This window comes from Lepisma saccharinum, chromosome 25 (genome assembly GCF_977018435.1).
Source record: "Lepisma saccharinum chromosome 25, izLepSacc3.1, whole genome shotgun sequence".
NCBI lineage: Eukaryota > Metazoa > Arthropoda > Insecta > Zygentoma > Lepismatidae > Lepisma > Lepisma saccharinum.
Window position 1 is genome coordinate 35,484,667 of NC_139253.1, and position 26,768 is coordinate 35,511,434.

At 37.1% G+C, this 26,768-nt stretch overlaps 1 protein-coding gene across 1 annotated transcript in view; it reads left to right on the top strand.

The window, feature by feature from the left end:
• Alk (Anaplastic lymphoma kinase) overlaps positions 1 to 26,768 on the top strand; it is a 714,232-nt gene that overhangs the window by 559,982 nt on the left and 127,482 nt on the right. Inside the window, exon 12 of the mRNA XM_083111550.1 lies at positions 15,897 to 15,935. Coding sequence (XP_082967676.1) covers positions 15,897 to 15,935 — 39 coding nt within the window. The remainder of the gene's footprint in view (positions 1 to 15,896; positions 15,936 to 26,768) is intronic.

A 26,768-nucleotide genomic window follows, 5' to 3' on the forward strand; every position in this document is an offset into this window, starting at 1 on the left:
CCTGGGTATGTATGTTCTTTGTGGGTATCCCTTCATCAATTTCATCTAATTATCGCTCATCCTCATCGTCGCGATTAGCCAAAAGTGGCACAAAAGCGATCTAAATAACCAAGAATACAAATACAGAGTACTCACCAAAAAACAGCATATTTATATTTTATTAGGTCTACTGCAATTTATAACTCATTCATTCATTCCGTTGGGTTCTGTTCATGAAATGAGGGACGCAACGTTATTGTTGAGAATGATTAGGCTGTAAATTGTTTACATTTGTATGTTTATGTATCTCCTTCAAGAGCTTTCTGCTTTGCTTAGCTGACACAAGAGGCGCTGTGCTGTGCTCTTGTCAAAATGGTGCCAAAACGTTCCTGCAACGGAGAATAGAACATAGCGCCATTCCAGCACTGAAGCAGTTGAAGTGACTGCCTGCAGGTAAAAGAGTATCATCTCCAGTCGCATTGTTATTTGGATGTCCTTTGTTGCGAGGATCCGCGTCAGAGCATCATTCAGCGCTGGCGTTCATTTGGACAGCTCCTCTGCTAAACCCTGAGCCGCGGGCTTAAGCCCATTCACGCGTGGATTACAATCAGAAACATATCGAGGCTACGTTGATGGAATATTCCGTGTCGTCCTCTTGTCCGTGCAGTTCTTCAACGTGACGGGAAAATGGAAGAGATCTGCGGGAGGAAATGTCGGAAACTGGGAGTGCGGGGCTCAGATCTGTGAAAGTGATGTTTGTTTTCGCTGTTGGAAAACACTGGGAAAACAATGTGTGCCCCGGAGTGGCGTGCATGTCTCCTATTTCACGCTTAGGAAAGCGGGATAATTTCTTGTGTATTGTGGCTGGAACAAGTTCAGGTAGTTCCATATGTCGGTGTCGCCGACTCGTTCAGCGTATTCCCTCTGCAAAAAACCAACACGTTAAAATACACATTAACCCTTCCTGCTAACCTTGTTTGTATTCCAACAAGCAGTACGCCATGTAGTTTGACAAACCCTTCCACGAGCATGAACATTTTTTCACCCTACTCATCTTTTCGCTTTAAAATATGCCAATACTAAAATGAAACCTTTTTAAATTAAAACATTGATGTCCAGCTAATTGTTGTGGCATGCTAAGTTCGAGTTTTGACTGTTGATATTATCAACACCATTCGTTTGAATTTATGGATTGATAAGAGTTCTGATTTTTGTAATGCAGTTTACATCTAAACCTCTATTGTACCAATAAGTCATTGGTTAAAGTTATGTGGCTGTTTGAGTATTATTTGCAGTTAATATATGAAAAGCCAAAATTTCATACGTTCCCTGCAGCTTTTGCTCAGCACCAGTAAACGGAAGTCTAACCACTGGATAAATTTTACGGCAAACTTTTATTGCTTCCAAAAGGTTGAATACATCCAGATGACAGAATCACGAGAACTGGAGCTTGGTTACTTAAAGTGGTTTAAATTTGGATGTATAATAAAGCTTAATGTCTGTAGTTAGAGTTTTAATAGTGTTGAGAATCCCAACAGTTCTGCCTAGAACCAGGAGTGTGTAGGTAAAATTAGACTCAAAACCCCTCAAAATACCGGGGTATCTCGTATATACTCGAACCCCTGCCTTTTGTTATTTTATGACATACAATTTTCTGTTACATGAAAACAAAACAAATCTTAATATACATAAGTTGAGTTTTGTAAATTTTTCATAGTGGTCTGACATATTCCTTTTAATTTAACAAATCTTTCAACATCGAGTTAATAAAAATTTTATATACACTGCCATTTGTTCGTTACATACAGGTTAGTACATTGGATCGAATAATCACGATTGGCGAATCAACGTTTACATCATAAAGTTATGTACATTTGACAATTTAATTTATAAATATACTTCATGAAATCTCTTCAGTATTAAACTTCTCAAACCAAATTTTTAACATATCTGATTTTATGAAATTGTGCATGGGAGTAACACTATGATAAAGTGTTTAGCATATCGGATCAATTCATCGTTCCTCTAACCTTTAGAAGTAGATAGCCTCACGACCGGATCAAGAAAGTGTGGGGCGTTACCCCCACACCCCCTATACGCCTTCATGGCGTGGTGTTATGCACAGGGGAGGACTTTACCTTTTTTTATATGAATTCCTGAAATAAGCAAATGCAATACTTGTAAATGTCAACCTCGCTTCTACGTAGTACACCCCGGCAACTGCTCTCTTTCAGGCCAGCGAGGCTCTGGCGCCTGGACCCGCAACCAGGCTTACGTTGTGTTGTGAATATGTGTTTGTGAATGCCCGTTCATCTACTTAATCTTATCGTCATTCATCCCCATCGCCACGATTAACCAAAAGTGACAGAAATGCGACGTTAAATAAACTAAATCGATCGGAAACCTTATTTGCAATCCTAGGATTCCAACGGTGAACTATGGAAAATCAAATTTAAATGATATCACGAATACTTAATTACTGTGTTGGTGATAGAAGTTTACCGGATATAACATGTATTGTACTCTACGTGAACTACTATGTTCATTGTAGCGGAAATGAATGACATAACTCGCTAGTGCAGACAGCTTCTGCAGACATTTCGGACCAACCTTGTACCTCTTTGAAGGAAGCAGTCTTAACTAATCTGCATAAAGTTCCAGCATCTCAAAGTACCCTCCTGGGCACAAGAACAGCTGTTCCCGCGAGGAAACAAAAGACAGTCGTTAATGAATCTCTCAAAGGCAGCGACGGGAAACAAAACACAATTCTTCTGCGCTGATGTTTTGCTTTGTGGAGATCCGAATGAAATTTCAAGATCGCCGATGTCGCCTCTCGTGCCCGAGTAATGTTAATAGCTGGGACGGGAAACAAAAGCTCCCGTCAGCGACATTAATGCTCGCGAACAGGTGAAGGGTTCGCCTTCTTCTCTTGGAGATTAGCCGCGGCAGAATATTTTCCTACCCGATTTATTCACCCTGGGTTGATTCTCCTCCATGAGCGACACGGGCGTGGTTGAAAGAATGGGGCAGGTGCAGCAATGAATGGCCCCGATAAAGCTTTCGATGTCCTGCTCTTAATGGTGGAGGACGCTGGGGACAAAAAATTGTTGTTGCTTGGCTCCACAAAACACAGCTTACTCGCGCGGCGGATTTAGAATCAACACTAAGCTCTGACGTAGATAGCACGTGTTCGGTTGAAGCGTTCGGGAAATTCCTGTCAAACCGCTACTCGATCTTGTCCTTAAAATAAGACACTTAGATGGAACAATTTAACCATGCAGTTCTTGTCTTAGCGTGAGTGCTGCAGCCAAAACATTTCGATTCTACCTTAAACCGTAGGTCCTGTCTCAATTACCCTACCCTATCTGTGCATGAAGTAGACCTACAGCCTGGTCCACACGTAATGTTTTCTTCAATATCCCTATGCAAGCTTACCACTCCAGCAAACTCTAACAGTGGCAACACTTTGTGGGAAGTAAGTGTACTTTTGCAGTGCAACAGTTGTTGTTGCATAAGTGTCGACTGCACTCATAACCCCAAATATTTCCTCCCGTCGAGAAGAAGTCATTCTCACTCAGATGTGCATTGGATATAGCCGTCTCACTCATGGTCACTTACTGCAAGGGCTGGACCTCCCATGTGCCGCGTCTGAAATTCTATTTTAAGTGCTCGGTTAAGTGTTGAATATAGTGCAGGGGGGTCTTTAATTTTTATGTCTGAATATGCTAGTATCATTCTTATTGAGTGTGCAGATTTTGTTTTCCTCAGATAGACTTTTAATCTTCCCACTGTTTATCATCTCTGTTGTGAGATGACGACAGTGTTTTAACTAATGTTTTTATTTTTTGAGAAAAGTTTAAAGAGTCAAAGTTTAAATTTTTGTTTGTTCTGTTCAGGTCCCTTTACAAACTTGCCCTTTTACCTTTCTGAAGGGGCTTCTTACACCCCTTTTTCAACTCTCAGGTAAGGATTTTACCCGTACATATTGAAGGGTGCAAAATGTACCCAAACGTCATCTACAGTAGCGTGCAAATTAATCCGAACAAGATATACATTTTGTCATTTAATGCAATTGCTGCAATATACATAACTATACATGTATTTAGAAATACCCTTAGTACTTTGTGACCTCCCTTGTTTGTTATCACATCATTGACACGTTTAGGCATGGATGACACTAAATTTTTACAAACGTTTTTAATTTCTTCATCATGGTACCACACGTTAACAAGGGTACAAAGCATTTTCTCCTTGGTTGAACAATCCACTTTTGACATTCTTCTTTTGCAGATAGACCATACATTTTCAATTGGATTTAAGTCAGGCGAGTTTCCTGGCCAGGGGAGTACTTGTACATTGTTATGATCAAAGAACTCATTGACTTTTTGAGATGTATGACATTTTGCTAGGTCCGGTTGGAAAACACAACTTCCTGAACCCTGAAGATGAGAGTGACTTTAGCTCTCGAAAGCTCGGAAGCCTTTCCGGAAATCACCTGGCTGATTGCCCGAGAAAACCTTTTCAAGAAGCTATTGAGTAAAAATGGAGCGCTGTTCATAACACAGGGCATTATCGCGAGAGAATGTGCAGTTATTTTTTTAAAGAAAGTGAAACTAAAGCTTAAAACTGCAACGTATTTTAAGCTTATTGTATACCTGGAAAAGTATGCATCTTGTTCGGATTAATTTGCACGCTACTTTAGTTCTATCTATTTAATACTGGTAGACCCTTACAGAATATGTGTTGCAAAAATGTCAAGCTTGTTTAACTCTCCATGAAAGTGTTACAAGAAAAAATTATAAAGGCTTTCATGGGCTCTCCCTCCGGCCATTTTAATATTCCCATTCACGTTAGTACACCTGTCCTATAGATGTGTTCGTATTTTATGTGGTGCCGTAAACATGTCTCCAACTTCCTTATGCTACTCATATTCATCCATTATATAATCGTTTCTGACATACGGAACTAGTGCATTCACATATACGAGTTTAGTGTCTTTCGCCAACAAAAATCGTATGACCGACCTCACTTCACAACTGGCGAGATTTTCAATCGGAGCACTCATGTTAACAATGTATTATGAACAGAGCAGAAGCGACACGAACTTCACACGTCCACAGCTGAATGCGCAATGAACGGGCGGAAGTCCCTGCACAAAATGACAGCGCTTTCCCCGCCCTAGCGGCACACCGCCGAAACGTGAGTGACTTTCTGGATAGCCCTCGTATAAAAGCATTGTAAGACAATTTGTGGTAATCAATTTTCCTTCGCTCAACTTGCTTGTCTGGGTAGCTAGCCTCTTCAAAGCCGTCACCAGACGATGAAAATGTAAACAGGGAAAGATGAGCTCCATCCTCGCAGTAATGGCTTCTAGCTCCGTGAAGCAGAGATCAAGAACTTTTCGCTCCTCCTAATGGAAACCTTATTACTGGTCGGTAGACCATGAAAATTATATCTCCTTCAATCTAGACGGGTAGAGTTTCTTGCCAAAATACCAAGGGACGACTTTGACAACTTCTGAAGTGATCTAGACAAACGAGGCCTTTTCGTCCTCTCCAACACCGATTGCTGATCTTTCCGAGCTTGTACCCGAAGACATTTTTCCGGTAAATTGCGTCCACTGGTAAAATTTTACGGGGACGAATCGCGGAAATGACGTTTGAGTGCCATCACATCTGCTAATTGACAGATTCCCTGGAGGCTGAAAAGCTGTCACAGAGAGAAGACTACATTAAAGATGAAATCAAGAAGAAAGAAGTTTGTGTGGTGAAAGAGGTATAAAAAGAAACGCTAAGAAAAATAGACCTGTTTTGTTGTCTGATTGTTCGCGGTGACAGGCACAGTAATGTTAAATCTGAAGGCTAAAAGACGGATCATTCGCATTGCTTTCTTACTTACAAACTTTCGATTTTCTGTGTAAAATCAAGAAATATCTTCAACAATAATTTTATTTATGTTTAAGGTATATTAAGTAAATTTGATTTCAGACGACCACTTCGTACACTAGACTGTTTGTCACACCAAACCTATATTGCAACATTCGACATTTTTGTTAATACTTTCTAGCCTGTTCTTTTCACTATAACTATACCACAGGTAAAAACTGTATCATTTACTATACTGTGAGCATTATTATTCTGACTAAATATAGAACGCACCTTCTCGCAAGTAATTCATATTCTTAAATCATTTTCTGGCTTTTATATGTTTTACATATATTCAAAATTTAATTCTGCCAAATCGATAAATGGTTGAAGTAATTTCCTGATCGTTTTTTTTAAAAAAAAGAAACGCAACTTCAGCAAACTTCGTCCTTGTCTAGTCATTTAATTTTATTTTTTATCTAGTTTTAGTTCGAGCATCATATATCCAATATATTTTTCAGTGCAATTCTTCATTCTGATTTTTTGGTTGATCAAGTATATTTTAATATAATTCATAATGAGCAAAATGCATCAACCCTATATTTAAACATTTAGATGCGACAAATAATACAATACAGATTTGTAATTATAAATATCTTAACTGCACATGAATTGTTTCATGTTTCTGGAACTTAACTCAATAGTACTCGGTCAACCTTTCTGTGAATTATATTTCGCAATTGCATATTTTTTGTGGGGGGGGGGGGGTATATAGTTATCGGTTGCGATTTCATTCTTCTCTTTGTAATGGTCGCTGCACTGTTGAAGGTGCAATTTTAAGTATTCATTCACTAATCAGTAGTGTTGTTACAAATATACACTAAAATTATGAGTTGTAATGAATAGATAATACATAACTTTAAATAGTTCGATGTCAACAAGCGATAGGATCAATTATTTTCCTGATCATTGTGGTAGTCGTGTCTTTATTAGGTCAGATTAAATGTGATTTGATACAGCAAAATATTATAATTAGTACATATTTATAATAATATACATATAATTCTGTAGAGGATATTTTGTTTGGATCTGAAAATGACGTACAACATCAAATTTCAGAATTCTAATTTAAATAGATCTAATTATAACATAGATCTTTATTATGTACAGTATGTTAATTTTGCTTCATACCTGAATGGAAAGTTTAATTGGATAATAAATTACTTTCTTGTTAAAAGATTTACTTTTGCATTCTGATGTAGAACAACTTCGAAAAGCACTCAAGATAATTACAGGCACAACAGTGCCATAGCATCCTGCAAAATTGTTGTTTGTTGTAAGTTAAAGTCGCTTCCCTCACCAAATTAATCTTGCACGCGAAAATTGCGTCCGAATTCACCTTTACGGAAGCCATTCTTATTCTTCCTTCGTTGCTACGAAGGATGAAAGACAGGAAAAACAAAACGAATTTTCCTTTTGATGTAAAATTGGCTTCGCTGAGATCTAATCTCGTCTGTCTGCTGCAGATGGACCTACGGTAACTCTTTTGTCGAAAGACTCTCAATTCGGAACCTGGAGTGAAAAAAAGCGAGTGGAGAGGAGATAAAATACGGCCTTTGTTTTCATCCACCAATTACTTGCTTCCCCTTCGTCTTTGTACGAGAGGGCAATGAAAGGCGTTTGACGTGGTAAATCTTTAAGGAAACACCTCTAGGTATTCCCAACGTGCGTTGGAGAATGGCGAAGTTGGTGTGGATTAATGCCAGAGGCTGCAATTCCAATACGTTACCCCGTGACGGTCTCCTTGGTAATTGGAAGGATCTGAGGAAGGAATCGAGTCTGATCTCATTCAGTCGGAGACGAAATTAGACTCTTGTCTATTCACGGGAAGCGCCATGGTCCTCGTCAGTGCTATTGTCGTTCGAGCTGCCTGCGAAAGACAATTCTTTTCATGCAGTTCGTCCTGGTCTTCAAAGAATGGATCCCTTGGTTCAAAGGCACGAGCGATTTTTTTTTCCTTTGCAAGATTCAATCCTGCATTTCCCATTTTTCTCTTCGGAACTTGTAGAGAATGTTGAACGTGTGTCCCAAAACTTGTTTGAGGCTAGTTGCGTCTTATCTTCTGTCGAACAAAGTAAACAATTTACGAAGGATTGGTAATAGATTCCCCCCTTGGCATGGAAATAATTTAGCTAAGTAAATTGAGAAAGAAATTATTCAACGTGCTTCTCCTAAAGGGCAACTCGTTCTTACAACAAACCTGTAACAAATTTAACCCTAGCAAAATATAATTTTCCCTTCTTCTGAAACCATCTGCTCATAGAGTCTACTTCAGTATCACTGACATCCATAGCGGAGTGGTTAGTACAGTGCGCTACGAAGCTAAGGGTCCAGGGTTCGACCTTGGTATGGGTGTTCTTTGTGAACGTTCCTTCATCAATTTCACCCTATCATGACTCATACTCAAAAACGAAACATAATTAGTCAAGAAAAAGGAAAACAGAGAAGAGGAAGGGATTATCTACGAAGTGAAATGTAAAGAATGTCAGTGTGTTCATAGGAGAAACGAAAAAGACGCTGAAAGACAGGTTGAAAAAACATAGAAATGATGTACGACTTAAAAGAGAGAGGAAATGCGATAGTTAAACACACGAGAGAAACAGGACATGACATAGAGTAGGATGAGGCTAAGCAGATAGGAAGGGAGAAGAGAATGCTAGTGAGAAAATGGAAGGCGGCCAAGGAAATAGAGAAGAAAGGTGAAGAAGACACAATGAACTGGAATGGGGGACTGAACATAAACAAAGAATTGAAGAAGGTGTTAGAAAGAGTGGAAAGGACAAGAGAGAAAGAGGAGAGAAGAAGAATGAAGGAAAAATAGCGTTAGATAAAGAGTCCAACCACATTCCAGATGAAAGAAAAAGTTTAGCCTTTCAGGTGAAACTACAGTTGACAAGGGAAAGCCACCTGCTAGAATGTTCCAGAACAACTTTATAATAGTCTGGAGGGGAGTAATTTTTGTGTGTATATATCGTCCTGTTTTGTACTTTGTTACATTTGTACTTGGTGTATTGCAATACTTGGTATGGATTGGAGAAAGATGTACATATGACTTTTTTTCTCATCTTCTCTGCTACTACTGAAGGAAGACCTTGCTAGAAGGTTGAAACGTTAAGTTTAGTATGTTTTATAATAAAATAAATTTCTGCCTTGGTCAGCATATTCAGTTTTTCATAATAAGTCAATTCATCACATGGTGTGTACATTCCTAACCCTACATCGTATATATATCGTCCTGTTTTGTACTTTGTTACATTTGTACTTGGTGTATTGCAATACTTGGTATGGATTGGAGAAAGATGTACATATGACTTTTTTCTCATCTTCTCTGCTACTACTGAAGGAAGACCTTGCTAGAAGGTTGAAACGTTAAGTTTAGTATGTTTTATAATAAAATAAATTTCTGCCTTGGTCAGCATATTCAGTTTTTCATAATAAGTCAATGCATCACATGGTGTGTACATTCCTAACCCTACATCGTAGGGTAAATGATATCGTACAATCCTTTGTCCTTGTAAAGATGAGTTCATACAGATTCTTTCTACATAGAGAACGGCGCTCTGTCAATGCATTGTGGTGAAACTCTGTGATTGATGAGTAACCAGACATTCTGCATTTTAAACTTCATTTCCTAATAAACATCTTTCCCTACCGGTAAACAATGTCTCAAATACCTTGAGGATTAAAGGAGGAGGCTAGGAAAATTTCCCCATTCTGTACTTTCTTTCTCAATCTCTATATTTGCAAATTTATATACAACCGAGGAAACTTTCCTTCCTTGAAAAAAATGTTCCTCATGGTAATTTTCTATTAGTATTCATCAAGAATCGCCTTGTCATATCTTTACCGAATACATTGATTGATTTGCTTTATTCCTGGCCCGCGTGGCGGAGTGGTTAGCACATCGCGCGTACGATGCTAGGGGTCCCGGGTTCGAATCCCGGCCTGGGCGTAGATGTTTGTGAGTGTTCATTCACCGATTTCATCATATCATCACTCATCCCCATCTTCGTAAATTAGCCAAAAGTGGCACAAAAAGCGAAGTAAAATAAAGCAAATCAAACTCAAAATCAGATTTGCTTTATTTTACTTCGCTTTTTGTGCCACTTTTGGCTAATTTACGAAGATGGGGATGAGTGATGATATGATGAAATCGGTGAATGAACACTCACAAACATCTACGCCCAGGCTAGCATTCGAACCTGGGACCCCTGGAGTTGTAGCGCGATGTGCTAACTACTCCGCCACAGGGGGCGGCTTTACCGAATACTAAACTTGATTATCCTGGCTCTAGAGCTACAAGTGTTTTTCAAAAATAATCGTTTGCTGGTTCGCTAAAATGATAAACAATAGTTGCTATTGTTATAATGAAATAGTTTCATATAACTCCCATAGTCATTCCATGCCAAATCGACACAGCCCCCAACCTGACCATCTCCGATTTTCATGAAATTTGGGGAGTTGAAACTATGCATGGAACTTAGTAACTATGAAAATTATGAGTCTCGTGCGTCTTGTAATTGTTAAATTATTCAAGGTCAAAGTTAGCTGAAATTGCCCTTTTTGAGCCCGCTTAGCTATACTACATGTGCTGTAACTCCGCCCCTATTTCGCCTAGGAAGCTCAAATAAAGCTTATTGTACAGGGAATTTAACAAGCTTTCCAGTGATATATATAACAAGCCTACCTTTGGATAAAAATATAATTTTGTCACGTGACCTTGACTTTGACCTTGAATATCTCAAAACATGTCATCACCAAAAATCGTGAAAAAAATATATTTCGTCCCTCATGCCATATTCTAAAACATATCAAAACATCATTCTGGGACTGCAATGGGATCAGAAGATACAAAATAATATGTGTAACTATGTGACTGATAAAAACCTCATTACATGAACTATGACGGGTCAAATGTCCCTTAACTCCCTACAAAATGTAAAGGAGTTATCCTGGTCATGAAAGAAATGGGTTAGGCACAGGGAGATCCCTAGCTGTGTCTATCAAGCGCAGGTCCGGCATATTGTTGACCGCCATATCGAATTCAACACAAAAATTTAAAAGGAAGTGGGGTGATGTGATATATCAAATCAGGCTAGAATTTCACTAGAAAAATAATACCGTGTAAATAATATACATACGTGTGTATATATATATATATATATATATATGTGTGTGTGTGTGTGTGTGTGTGTGTGTGTGTGTGTGTGTGTGTGTGTGTGTACATACATATAATGATGATAAATATTGCAGTTTCTTCGACTTACGTAAAATTCAAGTTACGTAAAGTTTTACGGAACGCATTACTTACGTAACTCGGGGGTTACTGTATATCAATATTCGGTTTCACATAGAATGTTCCGCCTAGTGAAACTATCCCTTGTCAATCATAATAACTTGTCATCCGTAAAGACGAAATCTGTAACAATACCTTAAATGTAGATTCAGTTTCTGGCAAATACTTTCTCAGCGGTTGGTTTATATGATAGGCGCATTTTTTACATAAAACAGCAAAACAATGCATTGTCTTCTTGCTAAAAGCTTTTTTTGGGGTGTTTCTTGTAAAAAATGTATAGTTAATCAGGCTTCTGTTGGTTAGTGAGAGTAGACACTGTCTTGCTATAAGTTGGTTCAGAAGCAAAATATACAACATATGGTTTTACATATGTCAATAATACAGGAAATAATGAATTTTTACAAGAGCATTCTTCTTCTTGCGTTACGACGCCAGGGGTCCCAGGTTCGAATCCAGTCCTGGCCATGGGTGTTCTTTGTTGGTGTCCCTTCATCAATTTCATAATATCATCACTCATCTCCATCTTCGCGATTAGCCAAAAGTGGCAGAAAAGCGAAGTAAAATTAACCAAATCAATTAATCAAACAAGCAAGAGCATTATTTAATAAAACACTTGAAATCTTCAAATTAGAATCAATTTTATCAGCCACTTTATTAGTTACCAGTATTATGACTGGTACATGTGCAAATGTTCTCATATTGCTTAACATATCTATCATTGTCCAGTAACATAATGTAATAAGTAACAACACTAGTAATCTCATTAGATTAGAATATTTTAAATATTTATGCACTATCTCTTTAATGGCGTTTAACATCATCTTGCGAACCCCAATTATCAGTGGGGTTCAAGAGAACAATTTTTTCTGTGGCAGTAGATTTTTGTTGCTTTTACGTTGAATTTATAATTTCATCACGAAGGCATTTCTTCGTTTCAATTCTCTTCATGCTTATGTTAATGGTTCCACAATAACTTTTTTTCATTTCAAGCTGAGCGTTAAGTTTTACTTTGTGAGGAAGTCAGGTCCTCTGCAATGTGGTTGGGTTGCAGAGAAGACAAGTTGACCGCCAGCTTAACTTCTCCCCAGAGAATGCTTCGTGTGAACATCATCCACTCGTTTATCCCCCGGCACACTCTCTCTCATTGCTACCCTGGAAACGGAAATACGCTGCAGGTGTTCCGGATTGCGGACAGGATATTTTGCCAACCTGAACGTTCTCTTATAATTTTGTGGTTGCTCTCGCACAGGTGCATTTGGTTTCGTTAATTTGTAAATAAACATGTATGCTAGCTTCGTTCATATTTTCAGAGTAATTACATTCATATTCTTTGTCGTCCTGTGGCATATAATGACCACCGTGCATTCTGAGTGCTGCGAGGGCAGTTAAGAGCTATAGGATAACTCTTGTTATTGCTCCAAACATACATCATAATTGAGGCGGTCTATGGAAAAAGGGCATATACGAGAAAATGGCATTTTCAGAAAATCGTCCAGAAAGTTTTCATTGTTGAACTGAAAGAGACTGAAGCATAGTAGAAGGACACAATTAATTGACAAATATATTTGGTCTCTTCTAAAGGAATATATATGTATATTTGCTTGGTACGTTAGAAGTAGAGTTTATAATTACGTGCTGGAAGAAACATGTTATGTGCCCTTTTTCCATACACACATTATGAAACGTAAAAAACCTGGGTAAGAGTAAGAAGTAACGATATGTATTTGAATGTACGAAAATACACCTTATACTGCTTATAGTCTTGTATTTTCTTTTCTTCCTTGATTTGAAAATAATTCTGCCAGAAAATAAATGACATGAAATGAAAGTATATGTAGGTTTTTTTTCTTCCCTTTTCTTATTTTTCCGCTGAATATATGTTTTCTTACCAGCAAATTCACTATTTTCGCCACCGCTTCCACACTCCACGATGTTGTTAACGTCTAGGAACTCAAGTAACGAGCTTCTCCAACAGAAAATCAACTCCGCAAGCGCGCAAACAAACAGGTGTACCAACCTCTGTGTTTGACGTATCGTGTTCAAATTTTCAGCATTTCTTCTTCACACTTCTGGACATCAAATAAACTGTTCTCCGGAAAAACGGCATATAGTACTTATATGCCCAATTTCCATAGACCTCCTCAATTGTCGATAAGCTTTAAAAATATTCTATATTCAATGAAAATGGCATGTTATTAGTAATATTATAATAAGGTATAAATCGTTGTATGTGAACCAGAGGAACTTAACTCCAAAAATGTGGTTTTCAGTTTTATTTAAAAAATAAACTCTGAAGATCTCTAATTGGAGTCAGGTCGACATATCTCCACTTCTAATCTTTAGCAGTAAGGTGGATTCACGTATCTCTAATTTATTGACTCTTTTTAAGAGTCAGGCATACGTATTACTAAGAATACATTATTTCATCTCTCCTGTAAATGTGAGTTACGTCCTTCTTGTTCTCACACAACGAATTAGTAGCAAGCTACCGCCTGTTGAAAGCGTCAACAAACCAGTAGTAAATACACGTATATTTTATTTGGATATAAAAGTTTGCCAATACATGAACCAATATATTATAAACACTAGAATTTGAATCATAATTAAATCAACTGTATTTGATATTTTTGTTTGACTTTCTTAATTATTCCATATAGTTGGATTATTCTGTGCATCTTGGTGTATTTAATACATTGTGTTAACCCTTAACTACTATGAACGTTGATATATTACACAACTACTTCTGGGGGGTCTGTCAAACAGCTGTTTTGATTTTGTACTGGGAACTAGTTGCTTTACTATTTTCAATTTCTGAAGCGTTAATCGTGATTTGACATGGTTATAAAAGACTATTTTAAAGCAGAAACGTAAAGTAATTTACGCAAAGAGGAAGAAAATTGGTAAATAATTGCAACAAAGGCTTCTTTATTTTTAAAAAAATTCAAAATTCTCAATATGTCTGCATTTGTATCTTGTCAGAAGAGCAGGAGTTGAAAGTAATATGAAATATTTTGCTGAAATTGAAAATGAGTAATGAGCCATTTGAAACATCCCAAAATCGAAAATATAATTGAATTAGATTTGAACAAACAAAGGCAAGTCGTTGTGACCTTGACATCATGTAGCCAGAACCTCAATTGAGAGGTATGGAGAAGGGTTCAGAGGTGTGAGAAGTAAAAGAAAAGTTCAGAGCGGTCTAAGAGATGGTTAATACATAGTAGTGAAGGTAACGAAGGTGACATTCTTACGTTGTTGTTTGTGGCCTCCATACACTCAATGTAAGATTCGAAACCAAAAAGTTTTGCTCAACTGCGTATTCATGACAGGGTGTTTATTTGCTGAAATACATGTGGCTACAACTTGAATCGTGCGCTAGGGAAACAATACTAAATTTGTCCTAACGGTATTATGGTACGACTTAGGGAAAATGTTATTTTCCTGTGAACGTAGTGCGGTTCTAAGTAAGCCTTAAACTTTTGACCGTGGAAGGTCATCGTATGTACTTTATTCCCGATGTGAATGCGTCAACATCCTTCAAATAGCTTCCATGTAGCAAATGCTTGAAAGCATATGACGGACGCAACATAGCAAGGTCTAATGTAACAGCTGATCTACTCGGTCCTTTCAACGAACCACGTGACTAACCAATCAAGTGACACATGTTTCTGAATTGTTGGAGGCATGCACGTGCCATATAAATGCTAGAGATGATCCTATATATAGGCTGTTGGCCAAGATTAGTGTCCAATAATTAGTCGTGAGACTGAAATTCCCTTGTGATGCAGTGAAGGGTACGTTCCCGTTCAATTTACTGATCTTAACATCTAAGATTAAGTAGAAAATAAATGAAAAAACGATTGAGAAGGAATCCAAGAAATTGACTTCTTATAGCATATTTTCAGTTTACTTGAAGGTGAGAAAATTTAAAAAGTAGAAATTTTGCACTGCAACGTTCTTGCTTCAGATTTTGTTAAGTGAATTTCATATCACAAAAATATGCAATTCCTAACTAAAGTCGTCGCGCTCGAATTGGGGAAAATAATAACCTGTTAGTTATGCAACCACCTACACGCAACACTTGTTTGGGTTGCATACGAACAGGCCGGTCTCGGTTCTACTGATTTCAGTGCGTGTTAAGAACTTTTCTACTGTGTGCTGCTTATTTGTTTATACTATCTTGCTTCAGTATCTGTTGAGTTTACTGCAGGAGACAACAAAAACTTATGTGGAATTCCTAATGTGTAAAAAATTACTGTGAACTACTTTCACGTCTTCCTTAATTCAAGAGTCAAGACTCAAATTATGTTATTCTTTGCACAGAGATTCACAATATCGACCAACAATTTAAGAGGAATATGAACCAGTGTTTTCGTCAGAAATTAAACCCTGGACTTATTAATCACAAAACTAATGTATAATATCAGAAATGTTATTTTATAATTGTTTCGTATGGAATTTATGTTAGTTGAAGTAGAATATAATGATAAGCTGTTCACAGTTTAATTTAGTTCGTAATACTACACAAGTAATTCCAATGAATTTAAACATTAAAAATTAAAAATAAAATAATACTGGTATTTTAATTCTTTAAAAACTAAATATGTAACTTGATTCAAAGTGTTCCGAAAATGTTTATTATTTTGTGTAACTTATCCAAATGAGTAGAATTAAAGAACACTTCTTCTCTCTTCTTTCAGCACCTCCAGTTCCTGTTCCTTCTTTTGAAAATATCACTGGTAAGTGAGAAAATTGTATTCTCTGATATATTTCTTATGATTCATTGATTAGTGTTTAGTCTTGCTATTTTTTATATGTATCAGTATAACTTACAACATTTCAGGTTCATGGAGCGGCAATGTCTCAACTAACCAGCTTAATTTATACATTGTCGAATCACATTCTGACATGAATTTTGATTATATTAATTTCTAACAATAAATCATTTTGAAACCAAATATATAAATGATTTTCCAGCTATATAGGCCATATGCATATGTCATAGTGGCCCCTACATAGTTGAAACATCTTGTTTTCAGAATGTACTTTTTGCGAGCAAATGAAAGAAGAATTTCAGTCCATGGTAGAACGCTTTGATAATGAATTTTTCATAGCTATATGTTGCCATGGATACTGTTTATACAGAAGAACTTAATGCGACTTTTATAATTAATCTAAACGTTGATGGTTATCATCTGCTAAATTGAGACAGCCATGATAAAACTAGCATATGAAGAAAGTAGATTTTGAAGAAAAATATTATAAAAACGATTATGATTAGTTTTCTGTTTGCAAAATTCTTGGAAATCATAAAATTAAATTGAGCTGAATATATATTTACCTTACTCCAAGGTGCTACGGTACTTGAAGAACCTTGATCTCTTGAGATAGACTACTAATCTTATATCTACTTAGTAGGTCAAGGTCTCCAATGTACCTGTGAATAATTTCTATACTGTTTTGAGGGCATGCAAGGAAGACTGCATGTAACTTCTTAACCGTGAAATAATTTCACTCATAATTCATTGCATACCCTATCAACTGCAAAATATTCACAACACGAGTCTGAAGACAATATTTTGAACGTATGAAGTGTCCTATTAGAGAAGGGTATTGCGAGAGGACGTCAAAAAATTTTAAATCGAAATGTACATCAGATATCTCCTTATTTGATACTTCTCTTAATTTCAAACCACTTCCGTTGGAAACATTCTTTGATTTCGTTCCCTGTTTTCGAATAAGTGCCTTAAAACGTTTTCCTATTTAACTGTGTAACCTGTAACAGCATAATGTATTCCGAAACTCAGAATAGACAGCAAAAGTGTTTCTACCTTATGACACGAAAGCACATAGGGTATTTTAGAGGATAAGGGATGATTTTTCGGCAGATACCTAAATGTCAACCTCTCTTCTACGTAGAACTTCCTCTCTAAATTGCATTTTGCAGACTAACGACGCTCGGGCACCTGGACGCACAGCCAGTACAATCCTCTTTGCGTTGTTCTCTTCATGTGTGTTTGTGATTGCCCCTTCATCAGTTTCGTCTTATCACCACTCTTCCCAGCTAAAGGTAACAGAAAAGCAAAGTAAAATCCACCAATCAATCAATATGTTGTATTTTTAAATCCATCGTGCCTGACTGGGAGGATGCCCGAGGTATTCCTGAAATATTTTAAATGGAAATTGCAATCAAGTGTCACCTTTTTGGAGAGGACTCTTCATTTAAAAAGAAATATATATTTTTTTTCGGATGTGCTCCCGTATTCGCAGTGGCACCTGAAAAATCTATTTTAGGTTTAATTGCAATTTAAATTCGTAACAAACTATTTTCTCTATATCCGATAAGGATAATATATATATTTTTTTTTCTATTTTCATGTCTATTAATTTACAAATGCTTCTTAGGCCGTGACAAAATTACAGTTATGTGAATGAGAACAAAGAGTTTTGAGGGTCATTCAAACATCGTGCACCAAACGAAAAATATATATTTCCTTCAAACGTTGTCTCAAATTAAGAGACCAGTGAAATAATGTAAGATATTCCTCGACCCCCTTTTTCATTCAATGTTTTAAAAACATATTCCTCGTTGTACCGTCCCTCTATTACTGCTCTACATAGTTCAAAACTCGTATCATGATTTATTTTAGTTAAATCAGGTTCATAGCGTGTGCAGTTTATTATCAGTTACCAAGTTACAGACTCACCCTGTATATATAGAAGGTGACCCAAAAATACAACCAACACTCTGTTTCAAAAACATGATACTACATGTGAGGATGCAGTGGTATGAAACTAACATTCATTGACTTGCTCGCCAGCATTTTCAACATATTCTCCAAAAGGCGCTGGATATATTGCATTGCACTTGGTAATTTGTTACCTGGCACTGCTCAAGATTCTTCTAGCTTTTTTAACAACATCAAAAGAAAATTTGTTACGCGCGGCAAATTATTCCTTAAAACATTTTTTTAAGAAAGTTGCACAAATTTTACTAAGAATTCATCCAAAAGAGTGCATAAGAAAATAAGGCAATGAAATTTCACCTGAAGTTAGTAACACCATTTGCATTACATCAAGAAAGTTCAGAGTGACCAAAAAAGTTCTGTGTTTCAAATTCAAGTTATTTTATTACTTTCTGAATCATGCGTGTATGTAACGTATTTTATGGAATTGCAATGTTCAAAGTTTCATTACCTTTATTACATTCAAAACACTTCAGTTCACACTCGGTAAGCATATCTATGGCAATTTCTTCTATGAATGTGGATATTCTTTGGCGAAGGTAGTCAGGTGACTTTTTCTTCATACACAATGTCTTTTTACATAGCCCTTAAAAAAATATCCACTGGCGCTAAATCGGAACGTAGCGGTGCCGAAAGAATGAGACCTGTTCTGGCTAGACATTTTCCTGGGAATCGGTTGCACGACTTCTATGAACAGCTTAAAAACCTGTACAGATATGTGACGTTGCTGCTATCTGGTGTTGAATTTGTGACGTAACGTAAAAATTGCTTTTCGCTTCACGATTAAGCTCAAAATAACACATATGCTGCAACAAAAATAATATACTCACTCGTATTTGAAATCCCGGAATTACTTTTTAGACACACTGTGTAATCAAGGTTATACTCAACCAAAGTATAGCGTCTATGCTGAAATTTTATACCTCCTGATGAAATATAACACTCGCCTTGGTTCTAGGACTGGCTAGGTTTACTGAGTTTTTAGTAAAAGAATAGGTGAGCACGTCTGGCAAGTTTTCCGTAACTGTGTAACTGTCTTGCCAGAATAATTCAAAGTCCATTGGAAATTTATAATATTTCGTGCACTACAATACTTTTACAACTTTCTTCGAAATACGAAGGAAACTGGAGTTGAACACGAGTTTAAAATTTATATAAATGTTCACATAAAATTCCTGAACTTTTTTTAGATCTTAATGCCAGTGGAAAAGATTGATTGATTGGCTTTATTTTACTTCGCTTTTTGTGCCATTTTGGCTACTTTGCGAAGATGGTGATGAGTGATATGATGAAATTGATGAATGGACACTCATAAACATCCATCCCCCGGGCCGGGATTCGAACCCGAGACCACGATGTGCTAACTAGTCCGCTACGGGGGCAGGCTGCCAATGGAAAAGAATATCAACTTTCATGAATGATCAATACAGCGTAACTCTTTTCAGTTTGTGATACAGCAAGAATCGGATGTTTACTTACTATCTGTTTTTTGTCTTCTCCCTTGTACATATGAATGATTCATGTGGCGTTGTGTCGGAGCCAGGATCACATATGTCAAGGAGTGGGAGTATCTTTGAGCAGACGAACACATTATAGACTGACAGTGGGTGTCCTTTAGATGGAAGAAATATGCTTCTTCGGGATGCATCAATAATGTATATCGTGTCTCGTGCATTTTATGGATACCAGTGGATCTCCGTGGCATGGACTGAAGCAGTTGTTGTGTTTTGGTCACCAGTCTTCTCAAAGTAAGATGAAGATTTAAAAATAAGTCACACCAAAAAATTTTCCTACATTTTTTAAATCAGAAAACGGTGGCATTAGCCTAGCGATTATTGCCGACAGTGATTGGTCAAAATTAATCAAGCTTTAATGTTTCTATATCTGCCCTCACTTCAGTGTAACGGACATTTTATTTCCATAGTTATAAGTAAGACTATATCTCAGGGCTCTCTAGAGCAAGCGAACGAAAACAAACCTCTGCGCAAGTAGAGACTCGAGACGGCTCGACCAATAAACGCGTGAGAAGGGAAGGGATTGCATGAAGAGGAAAATACGGCTGCAGCTACCAACCGTTAGCAGTAGCGCGTACTGTTGCTCCGCAACTTGCTTTCTTCCCTTCTCTACCGTTATGCGCGGCCTTGCTCCACAGATCGCCGGGAGAGAGTATAAAGTTCGTGACACAATATACAGGGTGTCCCAAAAGGTACTTTAAAACTTTAATGTCATATAACAAGACTTGTAATTCACTTAGAGAAACAAAGTAAGTTTTATGTGATGCACTAACTCAAAACGTTTTGTTCTGTTAGGTAATGAATAACTTCCTTGTCTTTCCAGGTGGCAATAGCAATACAATTTGAGAAATGGAGTCTGCACAGGAAAAGGCGCAGTGTGTGGCTTGGTTTATTGAAACCAAGTCAGACACCCAAGTCCAGAGAGTACCCTGTGTACTGTCGTCCGAGGGATTTGAAGCTCCTGCGATGCCTTCCGAATAGACTTCTGCGGTGAACGCTGGAAAGTCTGTCGAATTATTTCCGTATCTTCTTCACTTGTTCTTGGCCTGCCTACACAGTGCTTCAAATACACACTGCCTGTCTGCCTGAAGTTGCTGTACAATTTTCTTATGGATGGCCGAGAGGATGGTGGTTTCCCGTATCGCGTTCTGAAATTTCTCTGGACTTGGGTGTCTTCCTTGGTTTCAATAAACCAAGCCACACACTGTGCCTTTTTCTGTGCTCCATTTCTCAAATTATGTTTCTCCTGCCACCTGGAAAGACAAGGGAGTTATTCATTACCTAACACAACAAAACGTTTTGAGTTAGTGCATCACATAAAACTTACTTCGTTTCTCTAAGTGAATTACAAGTCTCGTTATATAACATTGAAGTTGTAAAATACCTTTTGGGACACCCTGTATATTTGAGGGGTAAAGGCTGCGAAGTTGCTTTTCATTGGTTGACTTTTGGTAAGCACTTCGAATCCCATCGCCGCTGTTTTCGTGCTCTCTAAACTCGAGCACGCTCCCGTCAAAGATGAGAGCTCTAACCATTCTAACCATTCAGTTTGCTCTTCAGTTATTAACGATCGATACTTTTAACGCTGAAACCTAATCTAACCTAGTTGTGTTAGCGCTCTCGCCTTTGATGCGAGTGGTCCTATGGTCGATTCCCGGGTGAAACGAGGGGGCAAAATTTCGGTGTTGACCCGCATCATGAAGACAATTGTGGGCTACTTGGAAGCAATAATAGCAGACTTTAATCATGAAAGCCGGAAAGAGCGACGATTAGACTAGATACCCTGACGACACGTCACCCAGCGAGCAAAAGAGGTTTTGCAGGCCTTGGTCCTTAACGTCATGGATTTTAATTTACCTGGAAATGCCTCATAATTTGAATTTGTAGAAGAAACTCATTACGCTTGAAACATTAACCAACATAATTTTATCATGTTAATCACATTTTAAACAAAAAAGTGGACCATCGACGTTTAAACTACAAATATGAATATTTAATTGAATTATTGTTGTTTTAAGTCCAGTTTATGCACAGATAGCCTAATCAGGACTGGGCGTACAATTTAAAGTCGGATCCGAACCACTGTGCCAGTTCCACAGAAATGAATATTTATGTACGGACACAGGAAAGGAATAAAAATAAAGTGAGGCGTTTGCACATACAATCGCACGAGCATTTTTACATTAAAATTATTCTTGTTTATATTATTAGAAGTAATGCCAATCAGAATCTGTGACAATATTTAAATTATAATGAATAATAAAACACACGATGTGATTGTTATGCAAGATTTTATTTAAAGACAGCTTGATTAGCAATAATTCTGAATAAAATATTTTGCATTTTAAAATGCAAAAGTAGATAGTTTTCGAAATGAAGACAGTTTCAAAAGGAATGATGATTATCACCATACATGTCAAGTTCCATTGTAATGTTATGTGCTTAAGATCGATTCCACTTGTTCTAAACACAATACAGATGCACTAGTTATAAAATATTGTCATGTAATATAGTAAAGATCGTAATACAGATTTTCTAATATTAATAATGGAATACACCAAATCATTTCTGTGACAAAGCTTAATGATTCCGTGTAAACTTTCTTATTTTACTGCAGTAACTATTCAGTCATAAAATATCAAGCTAAGAGATTTTTTCTTGCATACAAATTAATTACATGCTTTTAAGCAATGATTTTCAATTCAGGTATTGAATAGCTTTTGCGTAAATTGTCTGGTCAATTTGGCATATTAGAAGTGTCGACCTCTGTAGTTCAGTAAAGTAAATACGATGGTAGATCAGTTCTAATCATTCTTAGTAGATTTACCTTTTTCATATTTATTTTCGGCATTCCCGATAGACCAGTGGTAACGTTCCAAAAATGCATGTCTAATGTCGATTGGCGAAGGCAGCAACGAACGCTTGAATAATTTCATTCACAGTTGCCGTAATACCTGTCTGCCGCACGATATAAAGGCAATGAATAATTAATCGGCTTTAAAGACTCTGTTTCCTTCCTCCGTGCCTCAATAGACGTATCTTTTGCCGATTAACGAAGCTTAATTGCCATTGTTGTCCCAAGCCTTTGCCTCGAAGCCAAAGTTTAATCATTACCACTCGACACTTGCTTTAGTCTATTGCAGCGTATTGATTGCAATGTCAACACTTCTCAACATGAAAATTGCCGTTTTTGCTTCCACGTAGACAATTACTACGCCTGTCGTGTATAATGCCAACACGTGAAACTTGGAATTAGCTGTTGTGATTTAGTTTGTAGGGTGTGTCTGTGGAGTTCGATCTGCAGAAGGTATCGTAGATATTTGGCTCGGAATACAATGCCCAGCCTTCTGGTTTATAGACATCTAGCTGATTGCTCGGCGTTGTCCGGGTATTTATTTATCCCAATCTTCTATTAGACCGGAAAATAATGAATTCTAACTATAGTGTAAAATGAACTTGGAATTGAACGGCATTGGAAGTGTCACTATTCATCTTAGCGACCCCGAAAACTATGGATTCCACATTAATATCAGTCGTTTTCGATTATTTTTACATGTCACCCCTTCCCACTCCACCCCTAGGGGTGCGAGGGGTGTCTTGGACTTGAACGGAATTTGGAGTGTCACTATTCATCTTAGCGAACCCGAAAACTATGGATTCTACACTAATATCCGTCGTTTTACATGTCACCCCCTCCCCACTCCCACTCCTAGGGGTTCCAGAGGTGTCTTGGAGTTGAACGACATTGGGAGTGTCACTATTCATCTTAGCGACCCCGAAAACTATGCATTCCACACTAATATCCGTCCTTTTATTATTTTTACATGTCACCCACTCCCACCCCAACCCCTAGTGGTGCCAGGGGTGTCTTATCCCCACAGTATTTCTTTCAAGATTGCAAGTGATATGTGTACCAAGTTTGGTTGAAATCGCTCCAGGCGTTCGAGGGTTATGTTGGAACAGACACACACACACATATAGATCCATTTTTATATATTAGATAAAATTTTTCAGGGTCTGAGTGCTTGGTTGTTGATTACACCGCCTTCATGTACAGTCACCGGCAATAGAAATGAAACGCCTACATACTAAAATACTCGCTTCCCTGCATAGCGTTATGTATGTTACCTAACTCTACGGCGGTGGTAGAAGCTCCCATTGAAAACTTGCTATTAAAATCCACTTAACACCGTAGAGTTAAGCAACTCACATAACGCCTTGGAAGGAAGCTAGTATTTCAGGACCTAGGTGCCCAATTTTAATTACTGGTGACTGTACAATCAGCCAAAACGATTGTCCATCGCTTCTTCCTTTTCTTCTTCGTTCTACGTGTTATTATGAAATTGATTTATGCTTGTTAAAGAGCAGAAATTGTGCTCTTCTTTTTTAAATTAATGAACGAATGAATGAATGAACACCGTGATAGGCAATTTGCCTACTATTATATTACATTTATTTTAGACTAGGAAGATTTGGAGGACTTCGTTAACCTTACTTCGCTGCGTCAAGTTTTTATTTAAAAGGTTTTAAAGTTAGCAAAATGCTGATTCAGAATATAATAAGTAAAACATTGCAATTTCTACCGTTAAGTTGCCGCACAGGAAAGATGGCGGGATGAAGAATTGAAAGAAGAAAGTAACTCGAAATCAATCTGAACATTTTAAAGTTATTCTGATGGTTCATGACTTTCTACTCGCCCTGTGTCTGCATACTATAGTTTGAGACGATCACTGGTTCATCACTTGCAGGATTAGAATTCGTTCATAAATATGTCAAATTATAACACTAAGGTGAAGGTACAACTTCTATGGGTCTTAAGTATTATTAAAATAACTTAGCAGTATGCAGTTCACTATTGCCTGTATTTCCATTTTGTTAAAACCATTACCACATACGACTATTGATTCTCGTTGCTATGGCAAAGTTAGAATTCCAAATATTACTTAATTTAAACAGCGTTTAGCTCAATAAATAACATAAAACATAATTAACGTTGTACAAAGTAGTTATTATACATTTTTAAACCTTTAATATAAAGTGATTTGTATAATATGAAATTAATAATTTCAATAAACATAAAAATTATATTTTGCGGATCCACAGGACCGTCACAACATTCCCCTCCTCCGGAAAAATGAAAACTACGAAACACTGAGGAGGAGTTTTTATTTACAAATCATTCAGTTGTTTATGAACATAAGTAAAACAAAGTTACAAATGCACAATATTATCTGAAATTCGACAACAACGTGCACACAAACAGATTTTTGCCTGACAGGTAATAACAAATCAGAACATAATACAACGTTCAAGTGTACAAAATAATGGAAAGAAAGTTTTCATCCAGTATCTACTTTCATAAAGTTATTTATTCCTCATGGTGACAAGAGTTGATTCCTCTTTGATTGTAAACAGTTGAACACTCGAAGATTTGAAAAGTTCAGCTTGTCATAGTATTTCTGGTTCATTGTGTAAATAACCGCAAATTGTGTTTAATTTATCTTAAAAAGGAATGTCTCGATATCAAATCGAACAGAAGAAAATGCATTGAAAAGCCATTATCAACTGTACTATCTCCCAGGTGAGAAATTCTATTATTTCAATTCTCATCTGCTCGTTGAGTTTTTAACCAAATAGAAGAAGTATCATCTTGTGAATCTTCCACGATTACTTGATTGATGTATAATCTATCATCAAGTGCGGAATAACTCTTACAAGGTGGAAATCTGCTCAACGTATCAGCAATATTATTCGATACTCATTGGACATGATATAACGTATAATCAAAACACTGAAGTTTGAGAGATTGTTCTACAATCAACTTAGGTTGATCCGCTGCAATCAATTTGGCAGTCGGGATAATAAATTTTATACTACACCATAACTCATAACTGACTAAATTACACTGGCTTCAACTGTCGATGACACATTGTATGGTTGTACCGTAAACTGTTCCTATGATCAGAGGTTGATCAGTAAAGGAGTAGGTATACCAGTATCATTTAAAGTCCAAGTAGGTTCCTCTTCGTACCAATCTAGTTGGAAAATATTGAAAGCGGATAACAATAATCAACTCCAGATAAAAAGGTAGTATTTAATACAACATACTAACAAGCTGTGTACATATTTTAACTAATATGATTTAGACGGCCACTTCTTTATGTTGGTGCGAGCAAACTGGTCCACGTTCAACCGCGACGTTCGTTTAATCTTTCTTCAGGGGCAGAAGAGATGAACTGTTTACAAGAAGTTTCTCTTGGATCGAAAAATTGTGCATTTTCATTCAATGGAGTATTCACCACTGTAGTTGCATTACAACTATTTCCCGTTGACAACTGAGATGACGAATATCCACAATTGGCACATCAATTACATGGTTGGAATGAGTGGAAATTTTCGTTAGAGAACTGAGAGTTAGGACGCAGTGTAAATTGCTGCTGTTCTCGTTTCTGGCATTAAAACTGTTGCCCATAAAACTCCCATTATTGTTGAAGTACCGACAGCTTTGTGGACTTCTATTTTGTCGGAAATGTTGAGTTTCTGCACCATTACGTCTGTAACGATTATATGGTCTGTTAGTTAGGATAGGTTTCCCTAAAATTATTATTACTATAAAATAATCATCGTCTTTTGGTTTGAGTTTGATTGCTGGTTTTCAGCACCAGATGAAACATCTGTACGTGGAACCTTAATTCTTTTATTTTCATCGCTAGAAGAAACAAAATTAACACTGTTGTTAGGTCTTACAACATAACGTGTTGAACATTCATTTTCATTAGATTGATCACCGTTCGAAACCGATGAATGTTTAGCAACACCTTGAACTCTCAGTTTTGCGCTTGCACTATTATTGTCGGTAAAACTTTTAGAATTATTCCCATCATGTCGGAATTTTTTTTCACGTACATTATCAAGACTCTTGTTCGATCTTAAATTCACTAAATTCAACCTCTTTAGAAACGCACTTACATCATCCATTTTATCTAATCCAGCAGGTAATATAGTTTGTGCAACAGATGTGAGCAACTGATTGATTAAAATACCAATAACTTCTGCATCATTCGGACGATCGTATAATATCCTGAATGCGTACGTATAGCAAAAACTTCCATACTACTCGTCGATTTAGGATCATATTTACGACTTCTAAGTTCAGACAATTGAGCCTGAGTTAACGAAGCGCTTGGTTATTTCGTCCTTGTTCACAACGACTTCAAGTCTCTGAACTTGCCGAGACAACCCTGAAACATTGCTCTGACATTCTGTAATCTGATCGTTCAATCAGGCAAGTTTAGCAGAATTCTCTGTACAA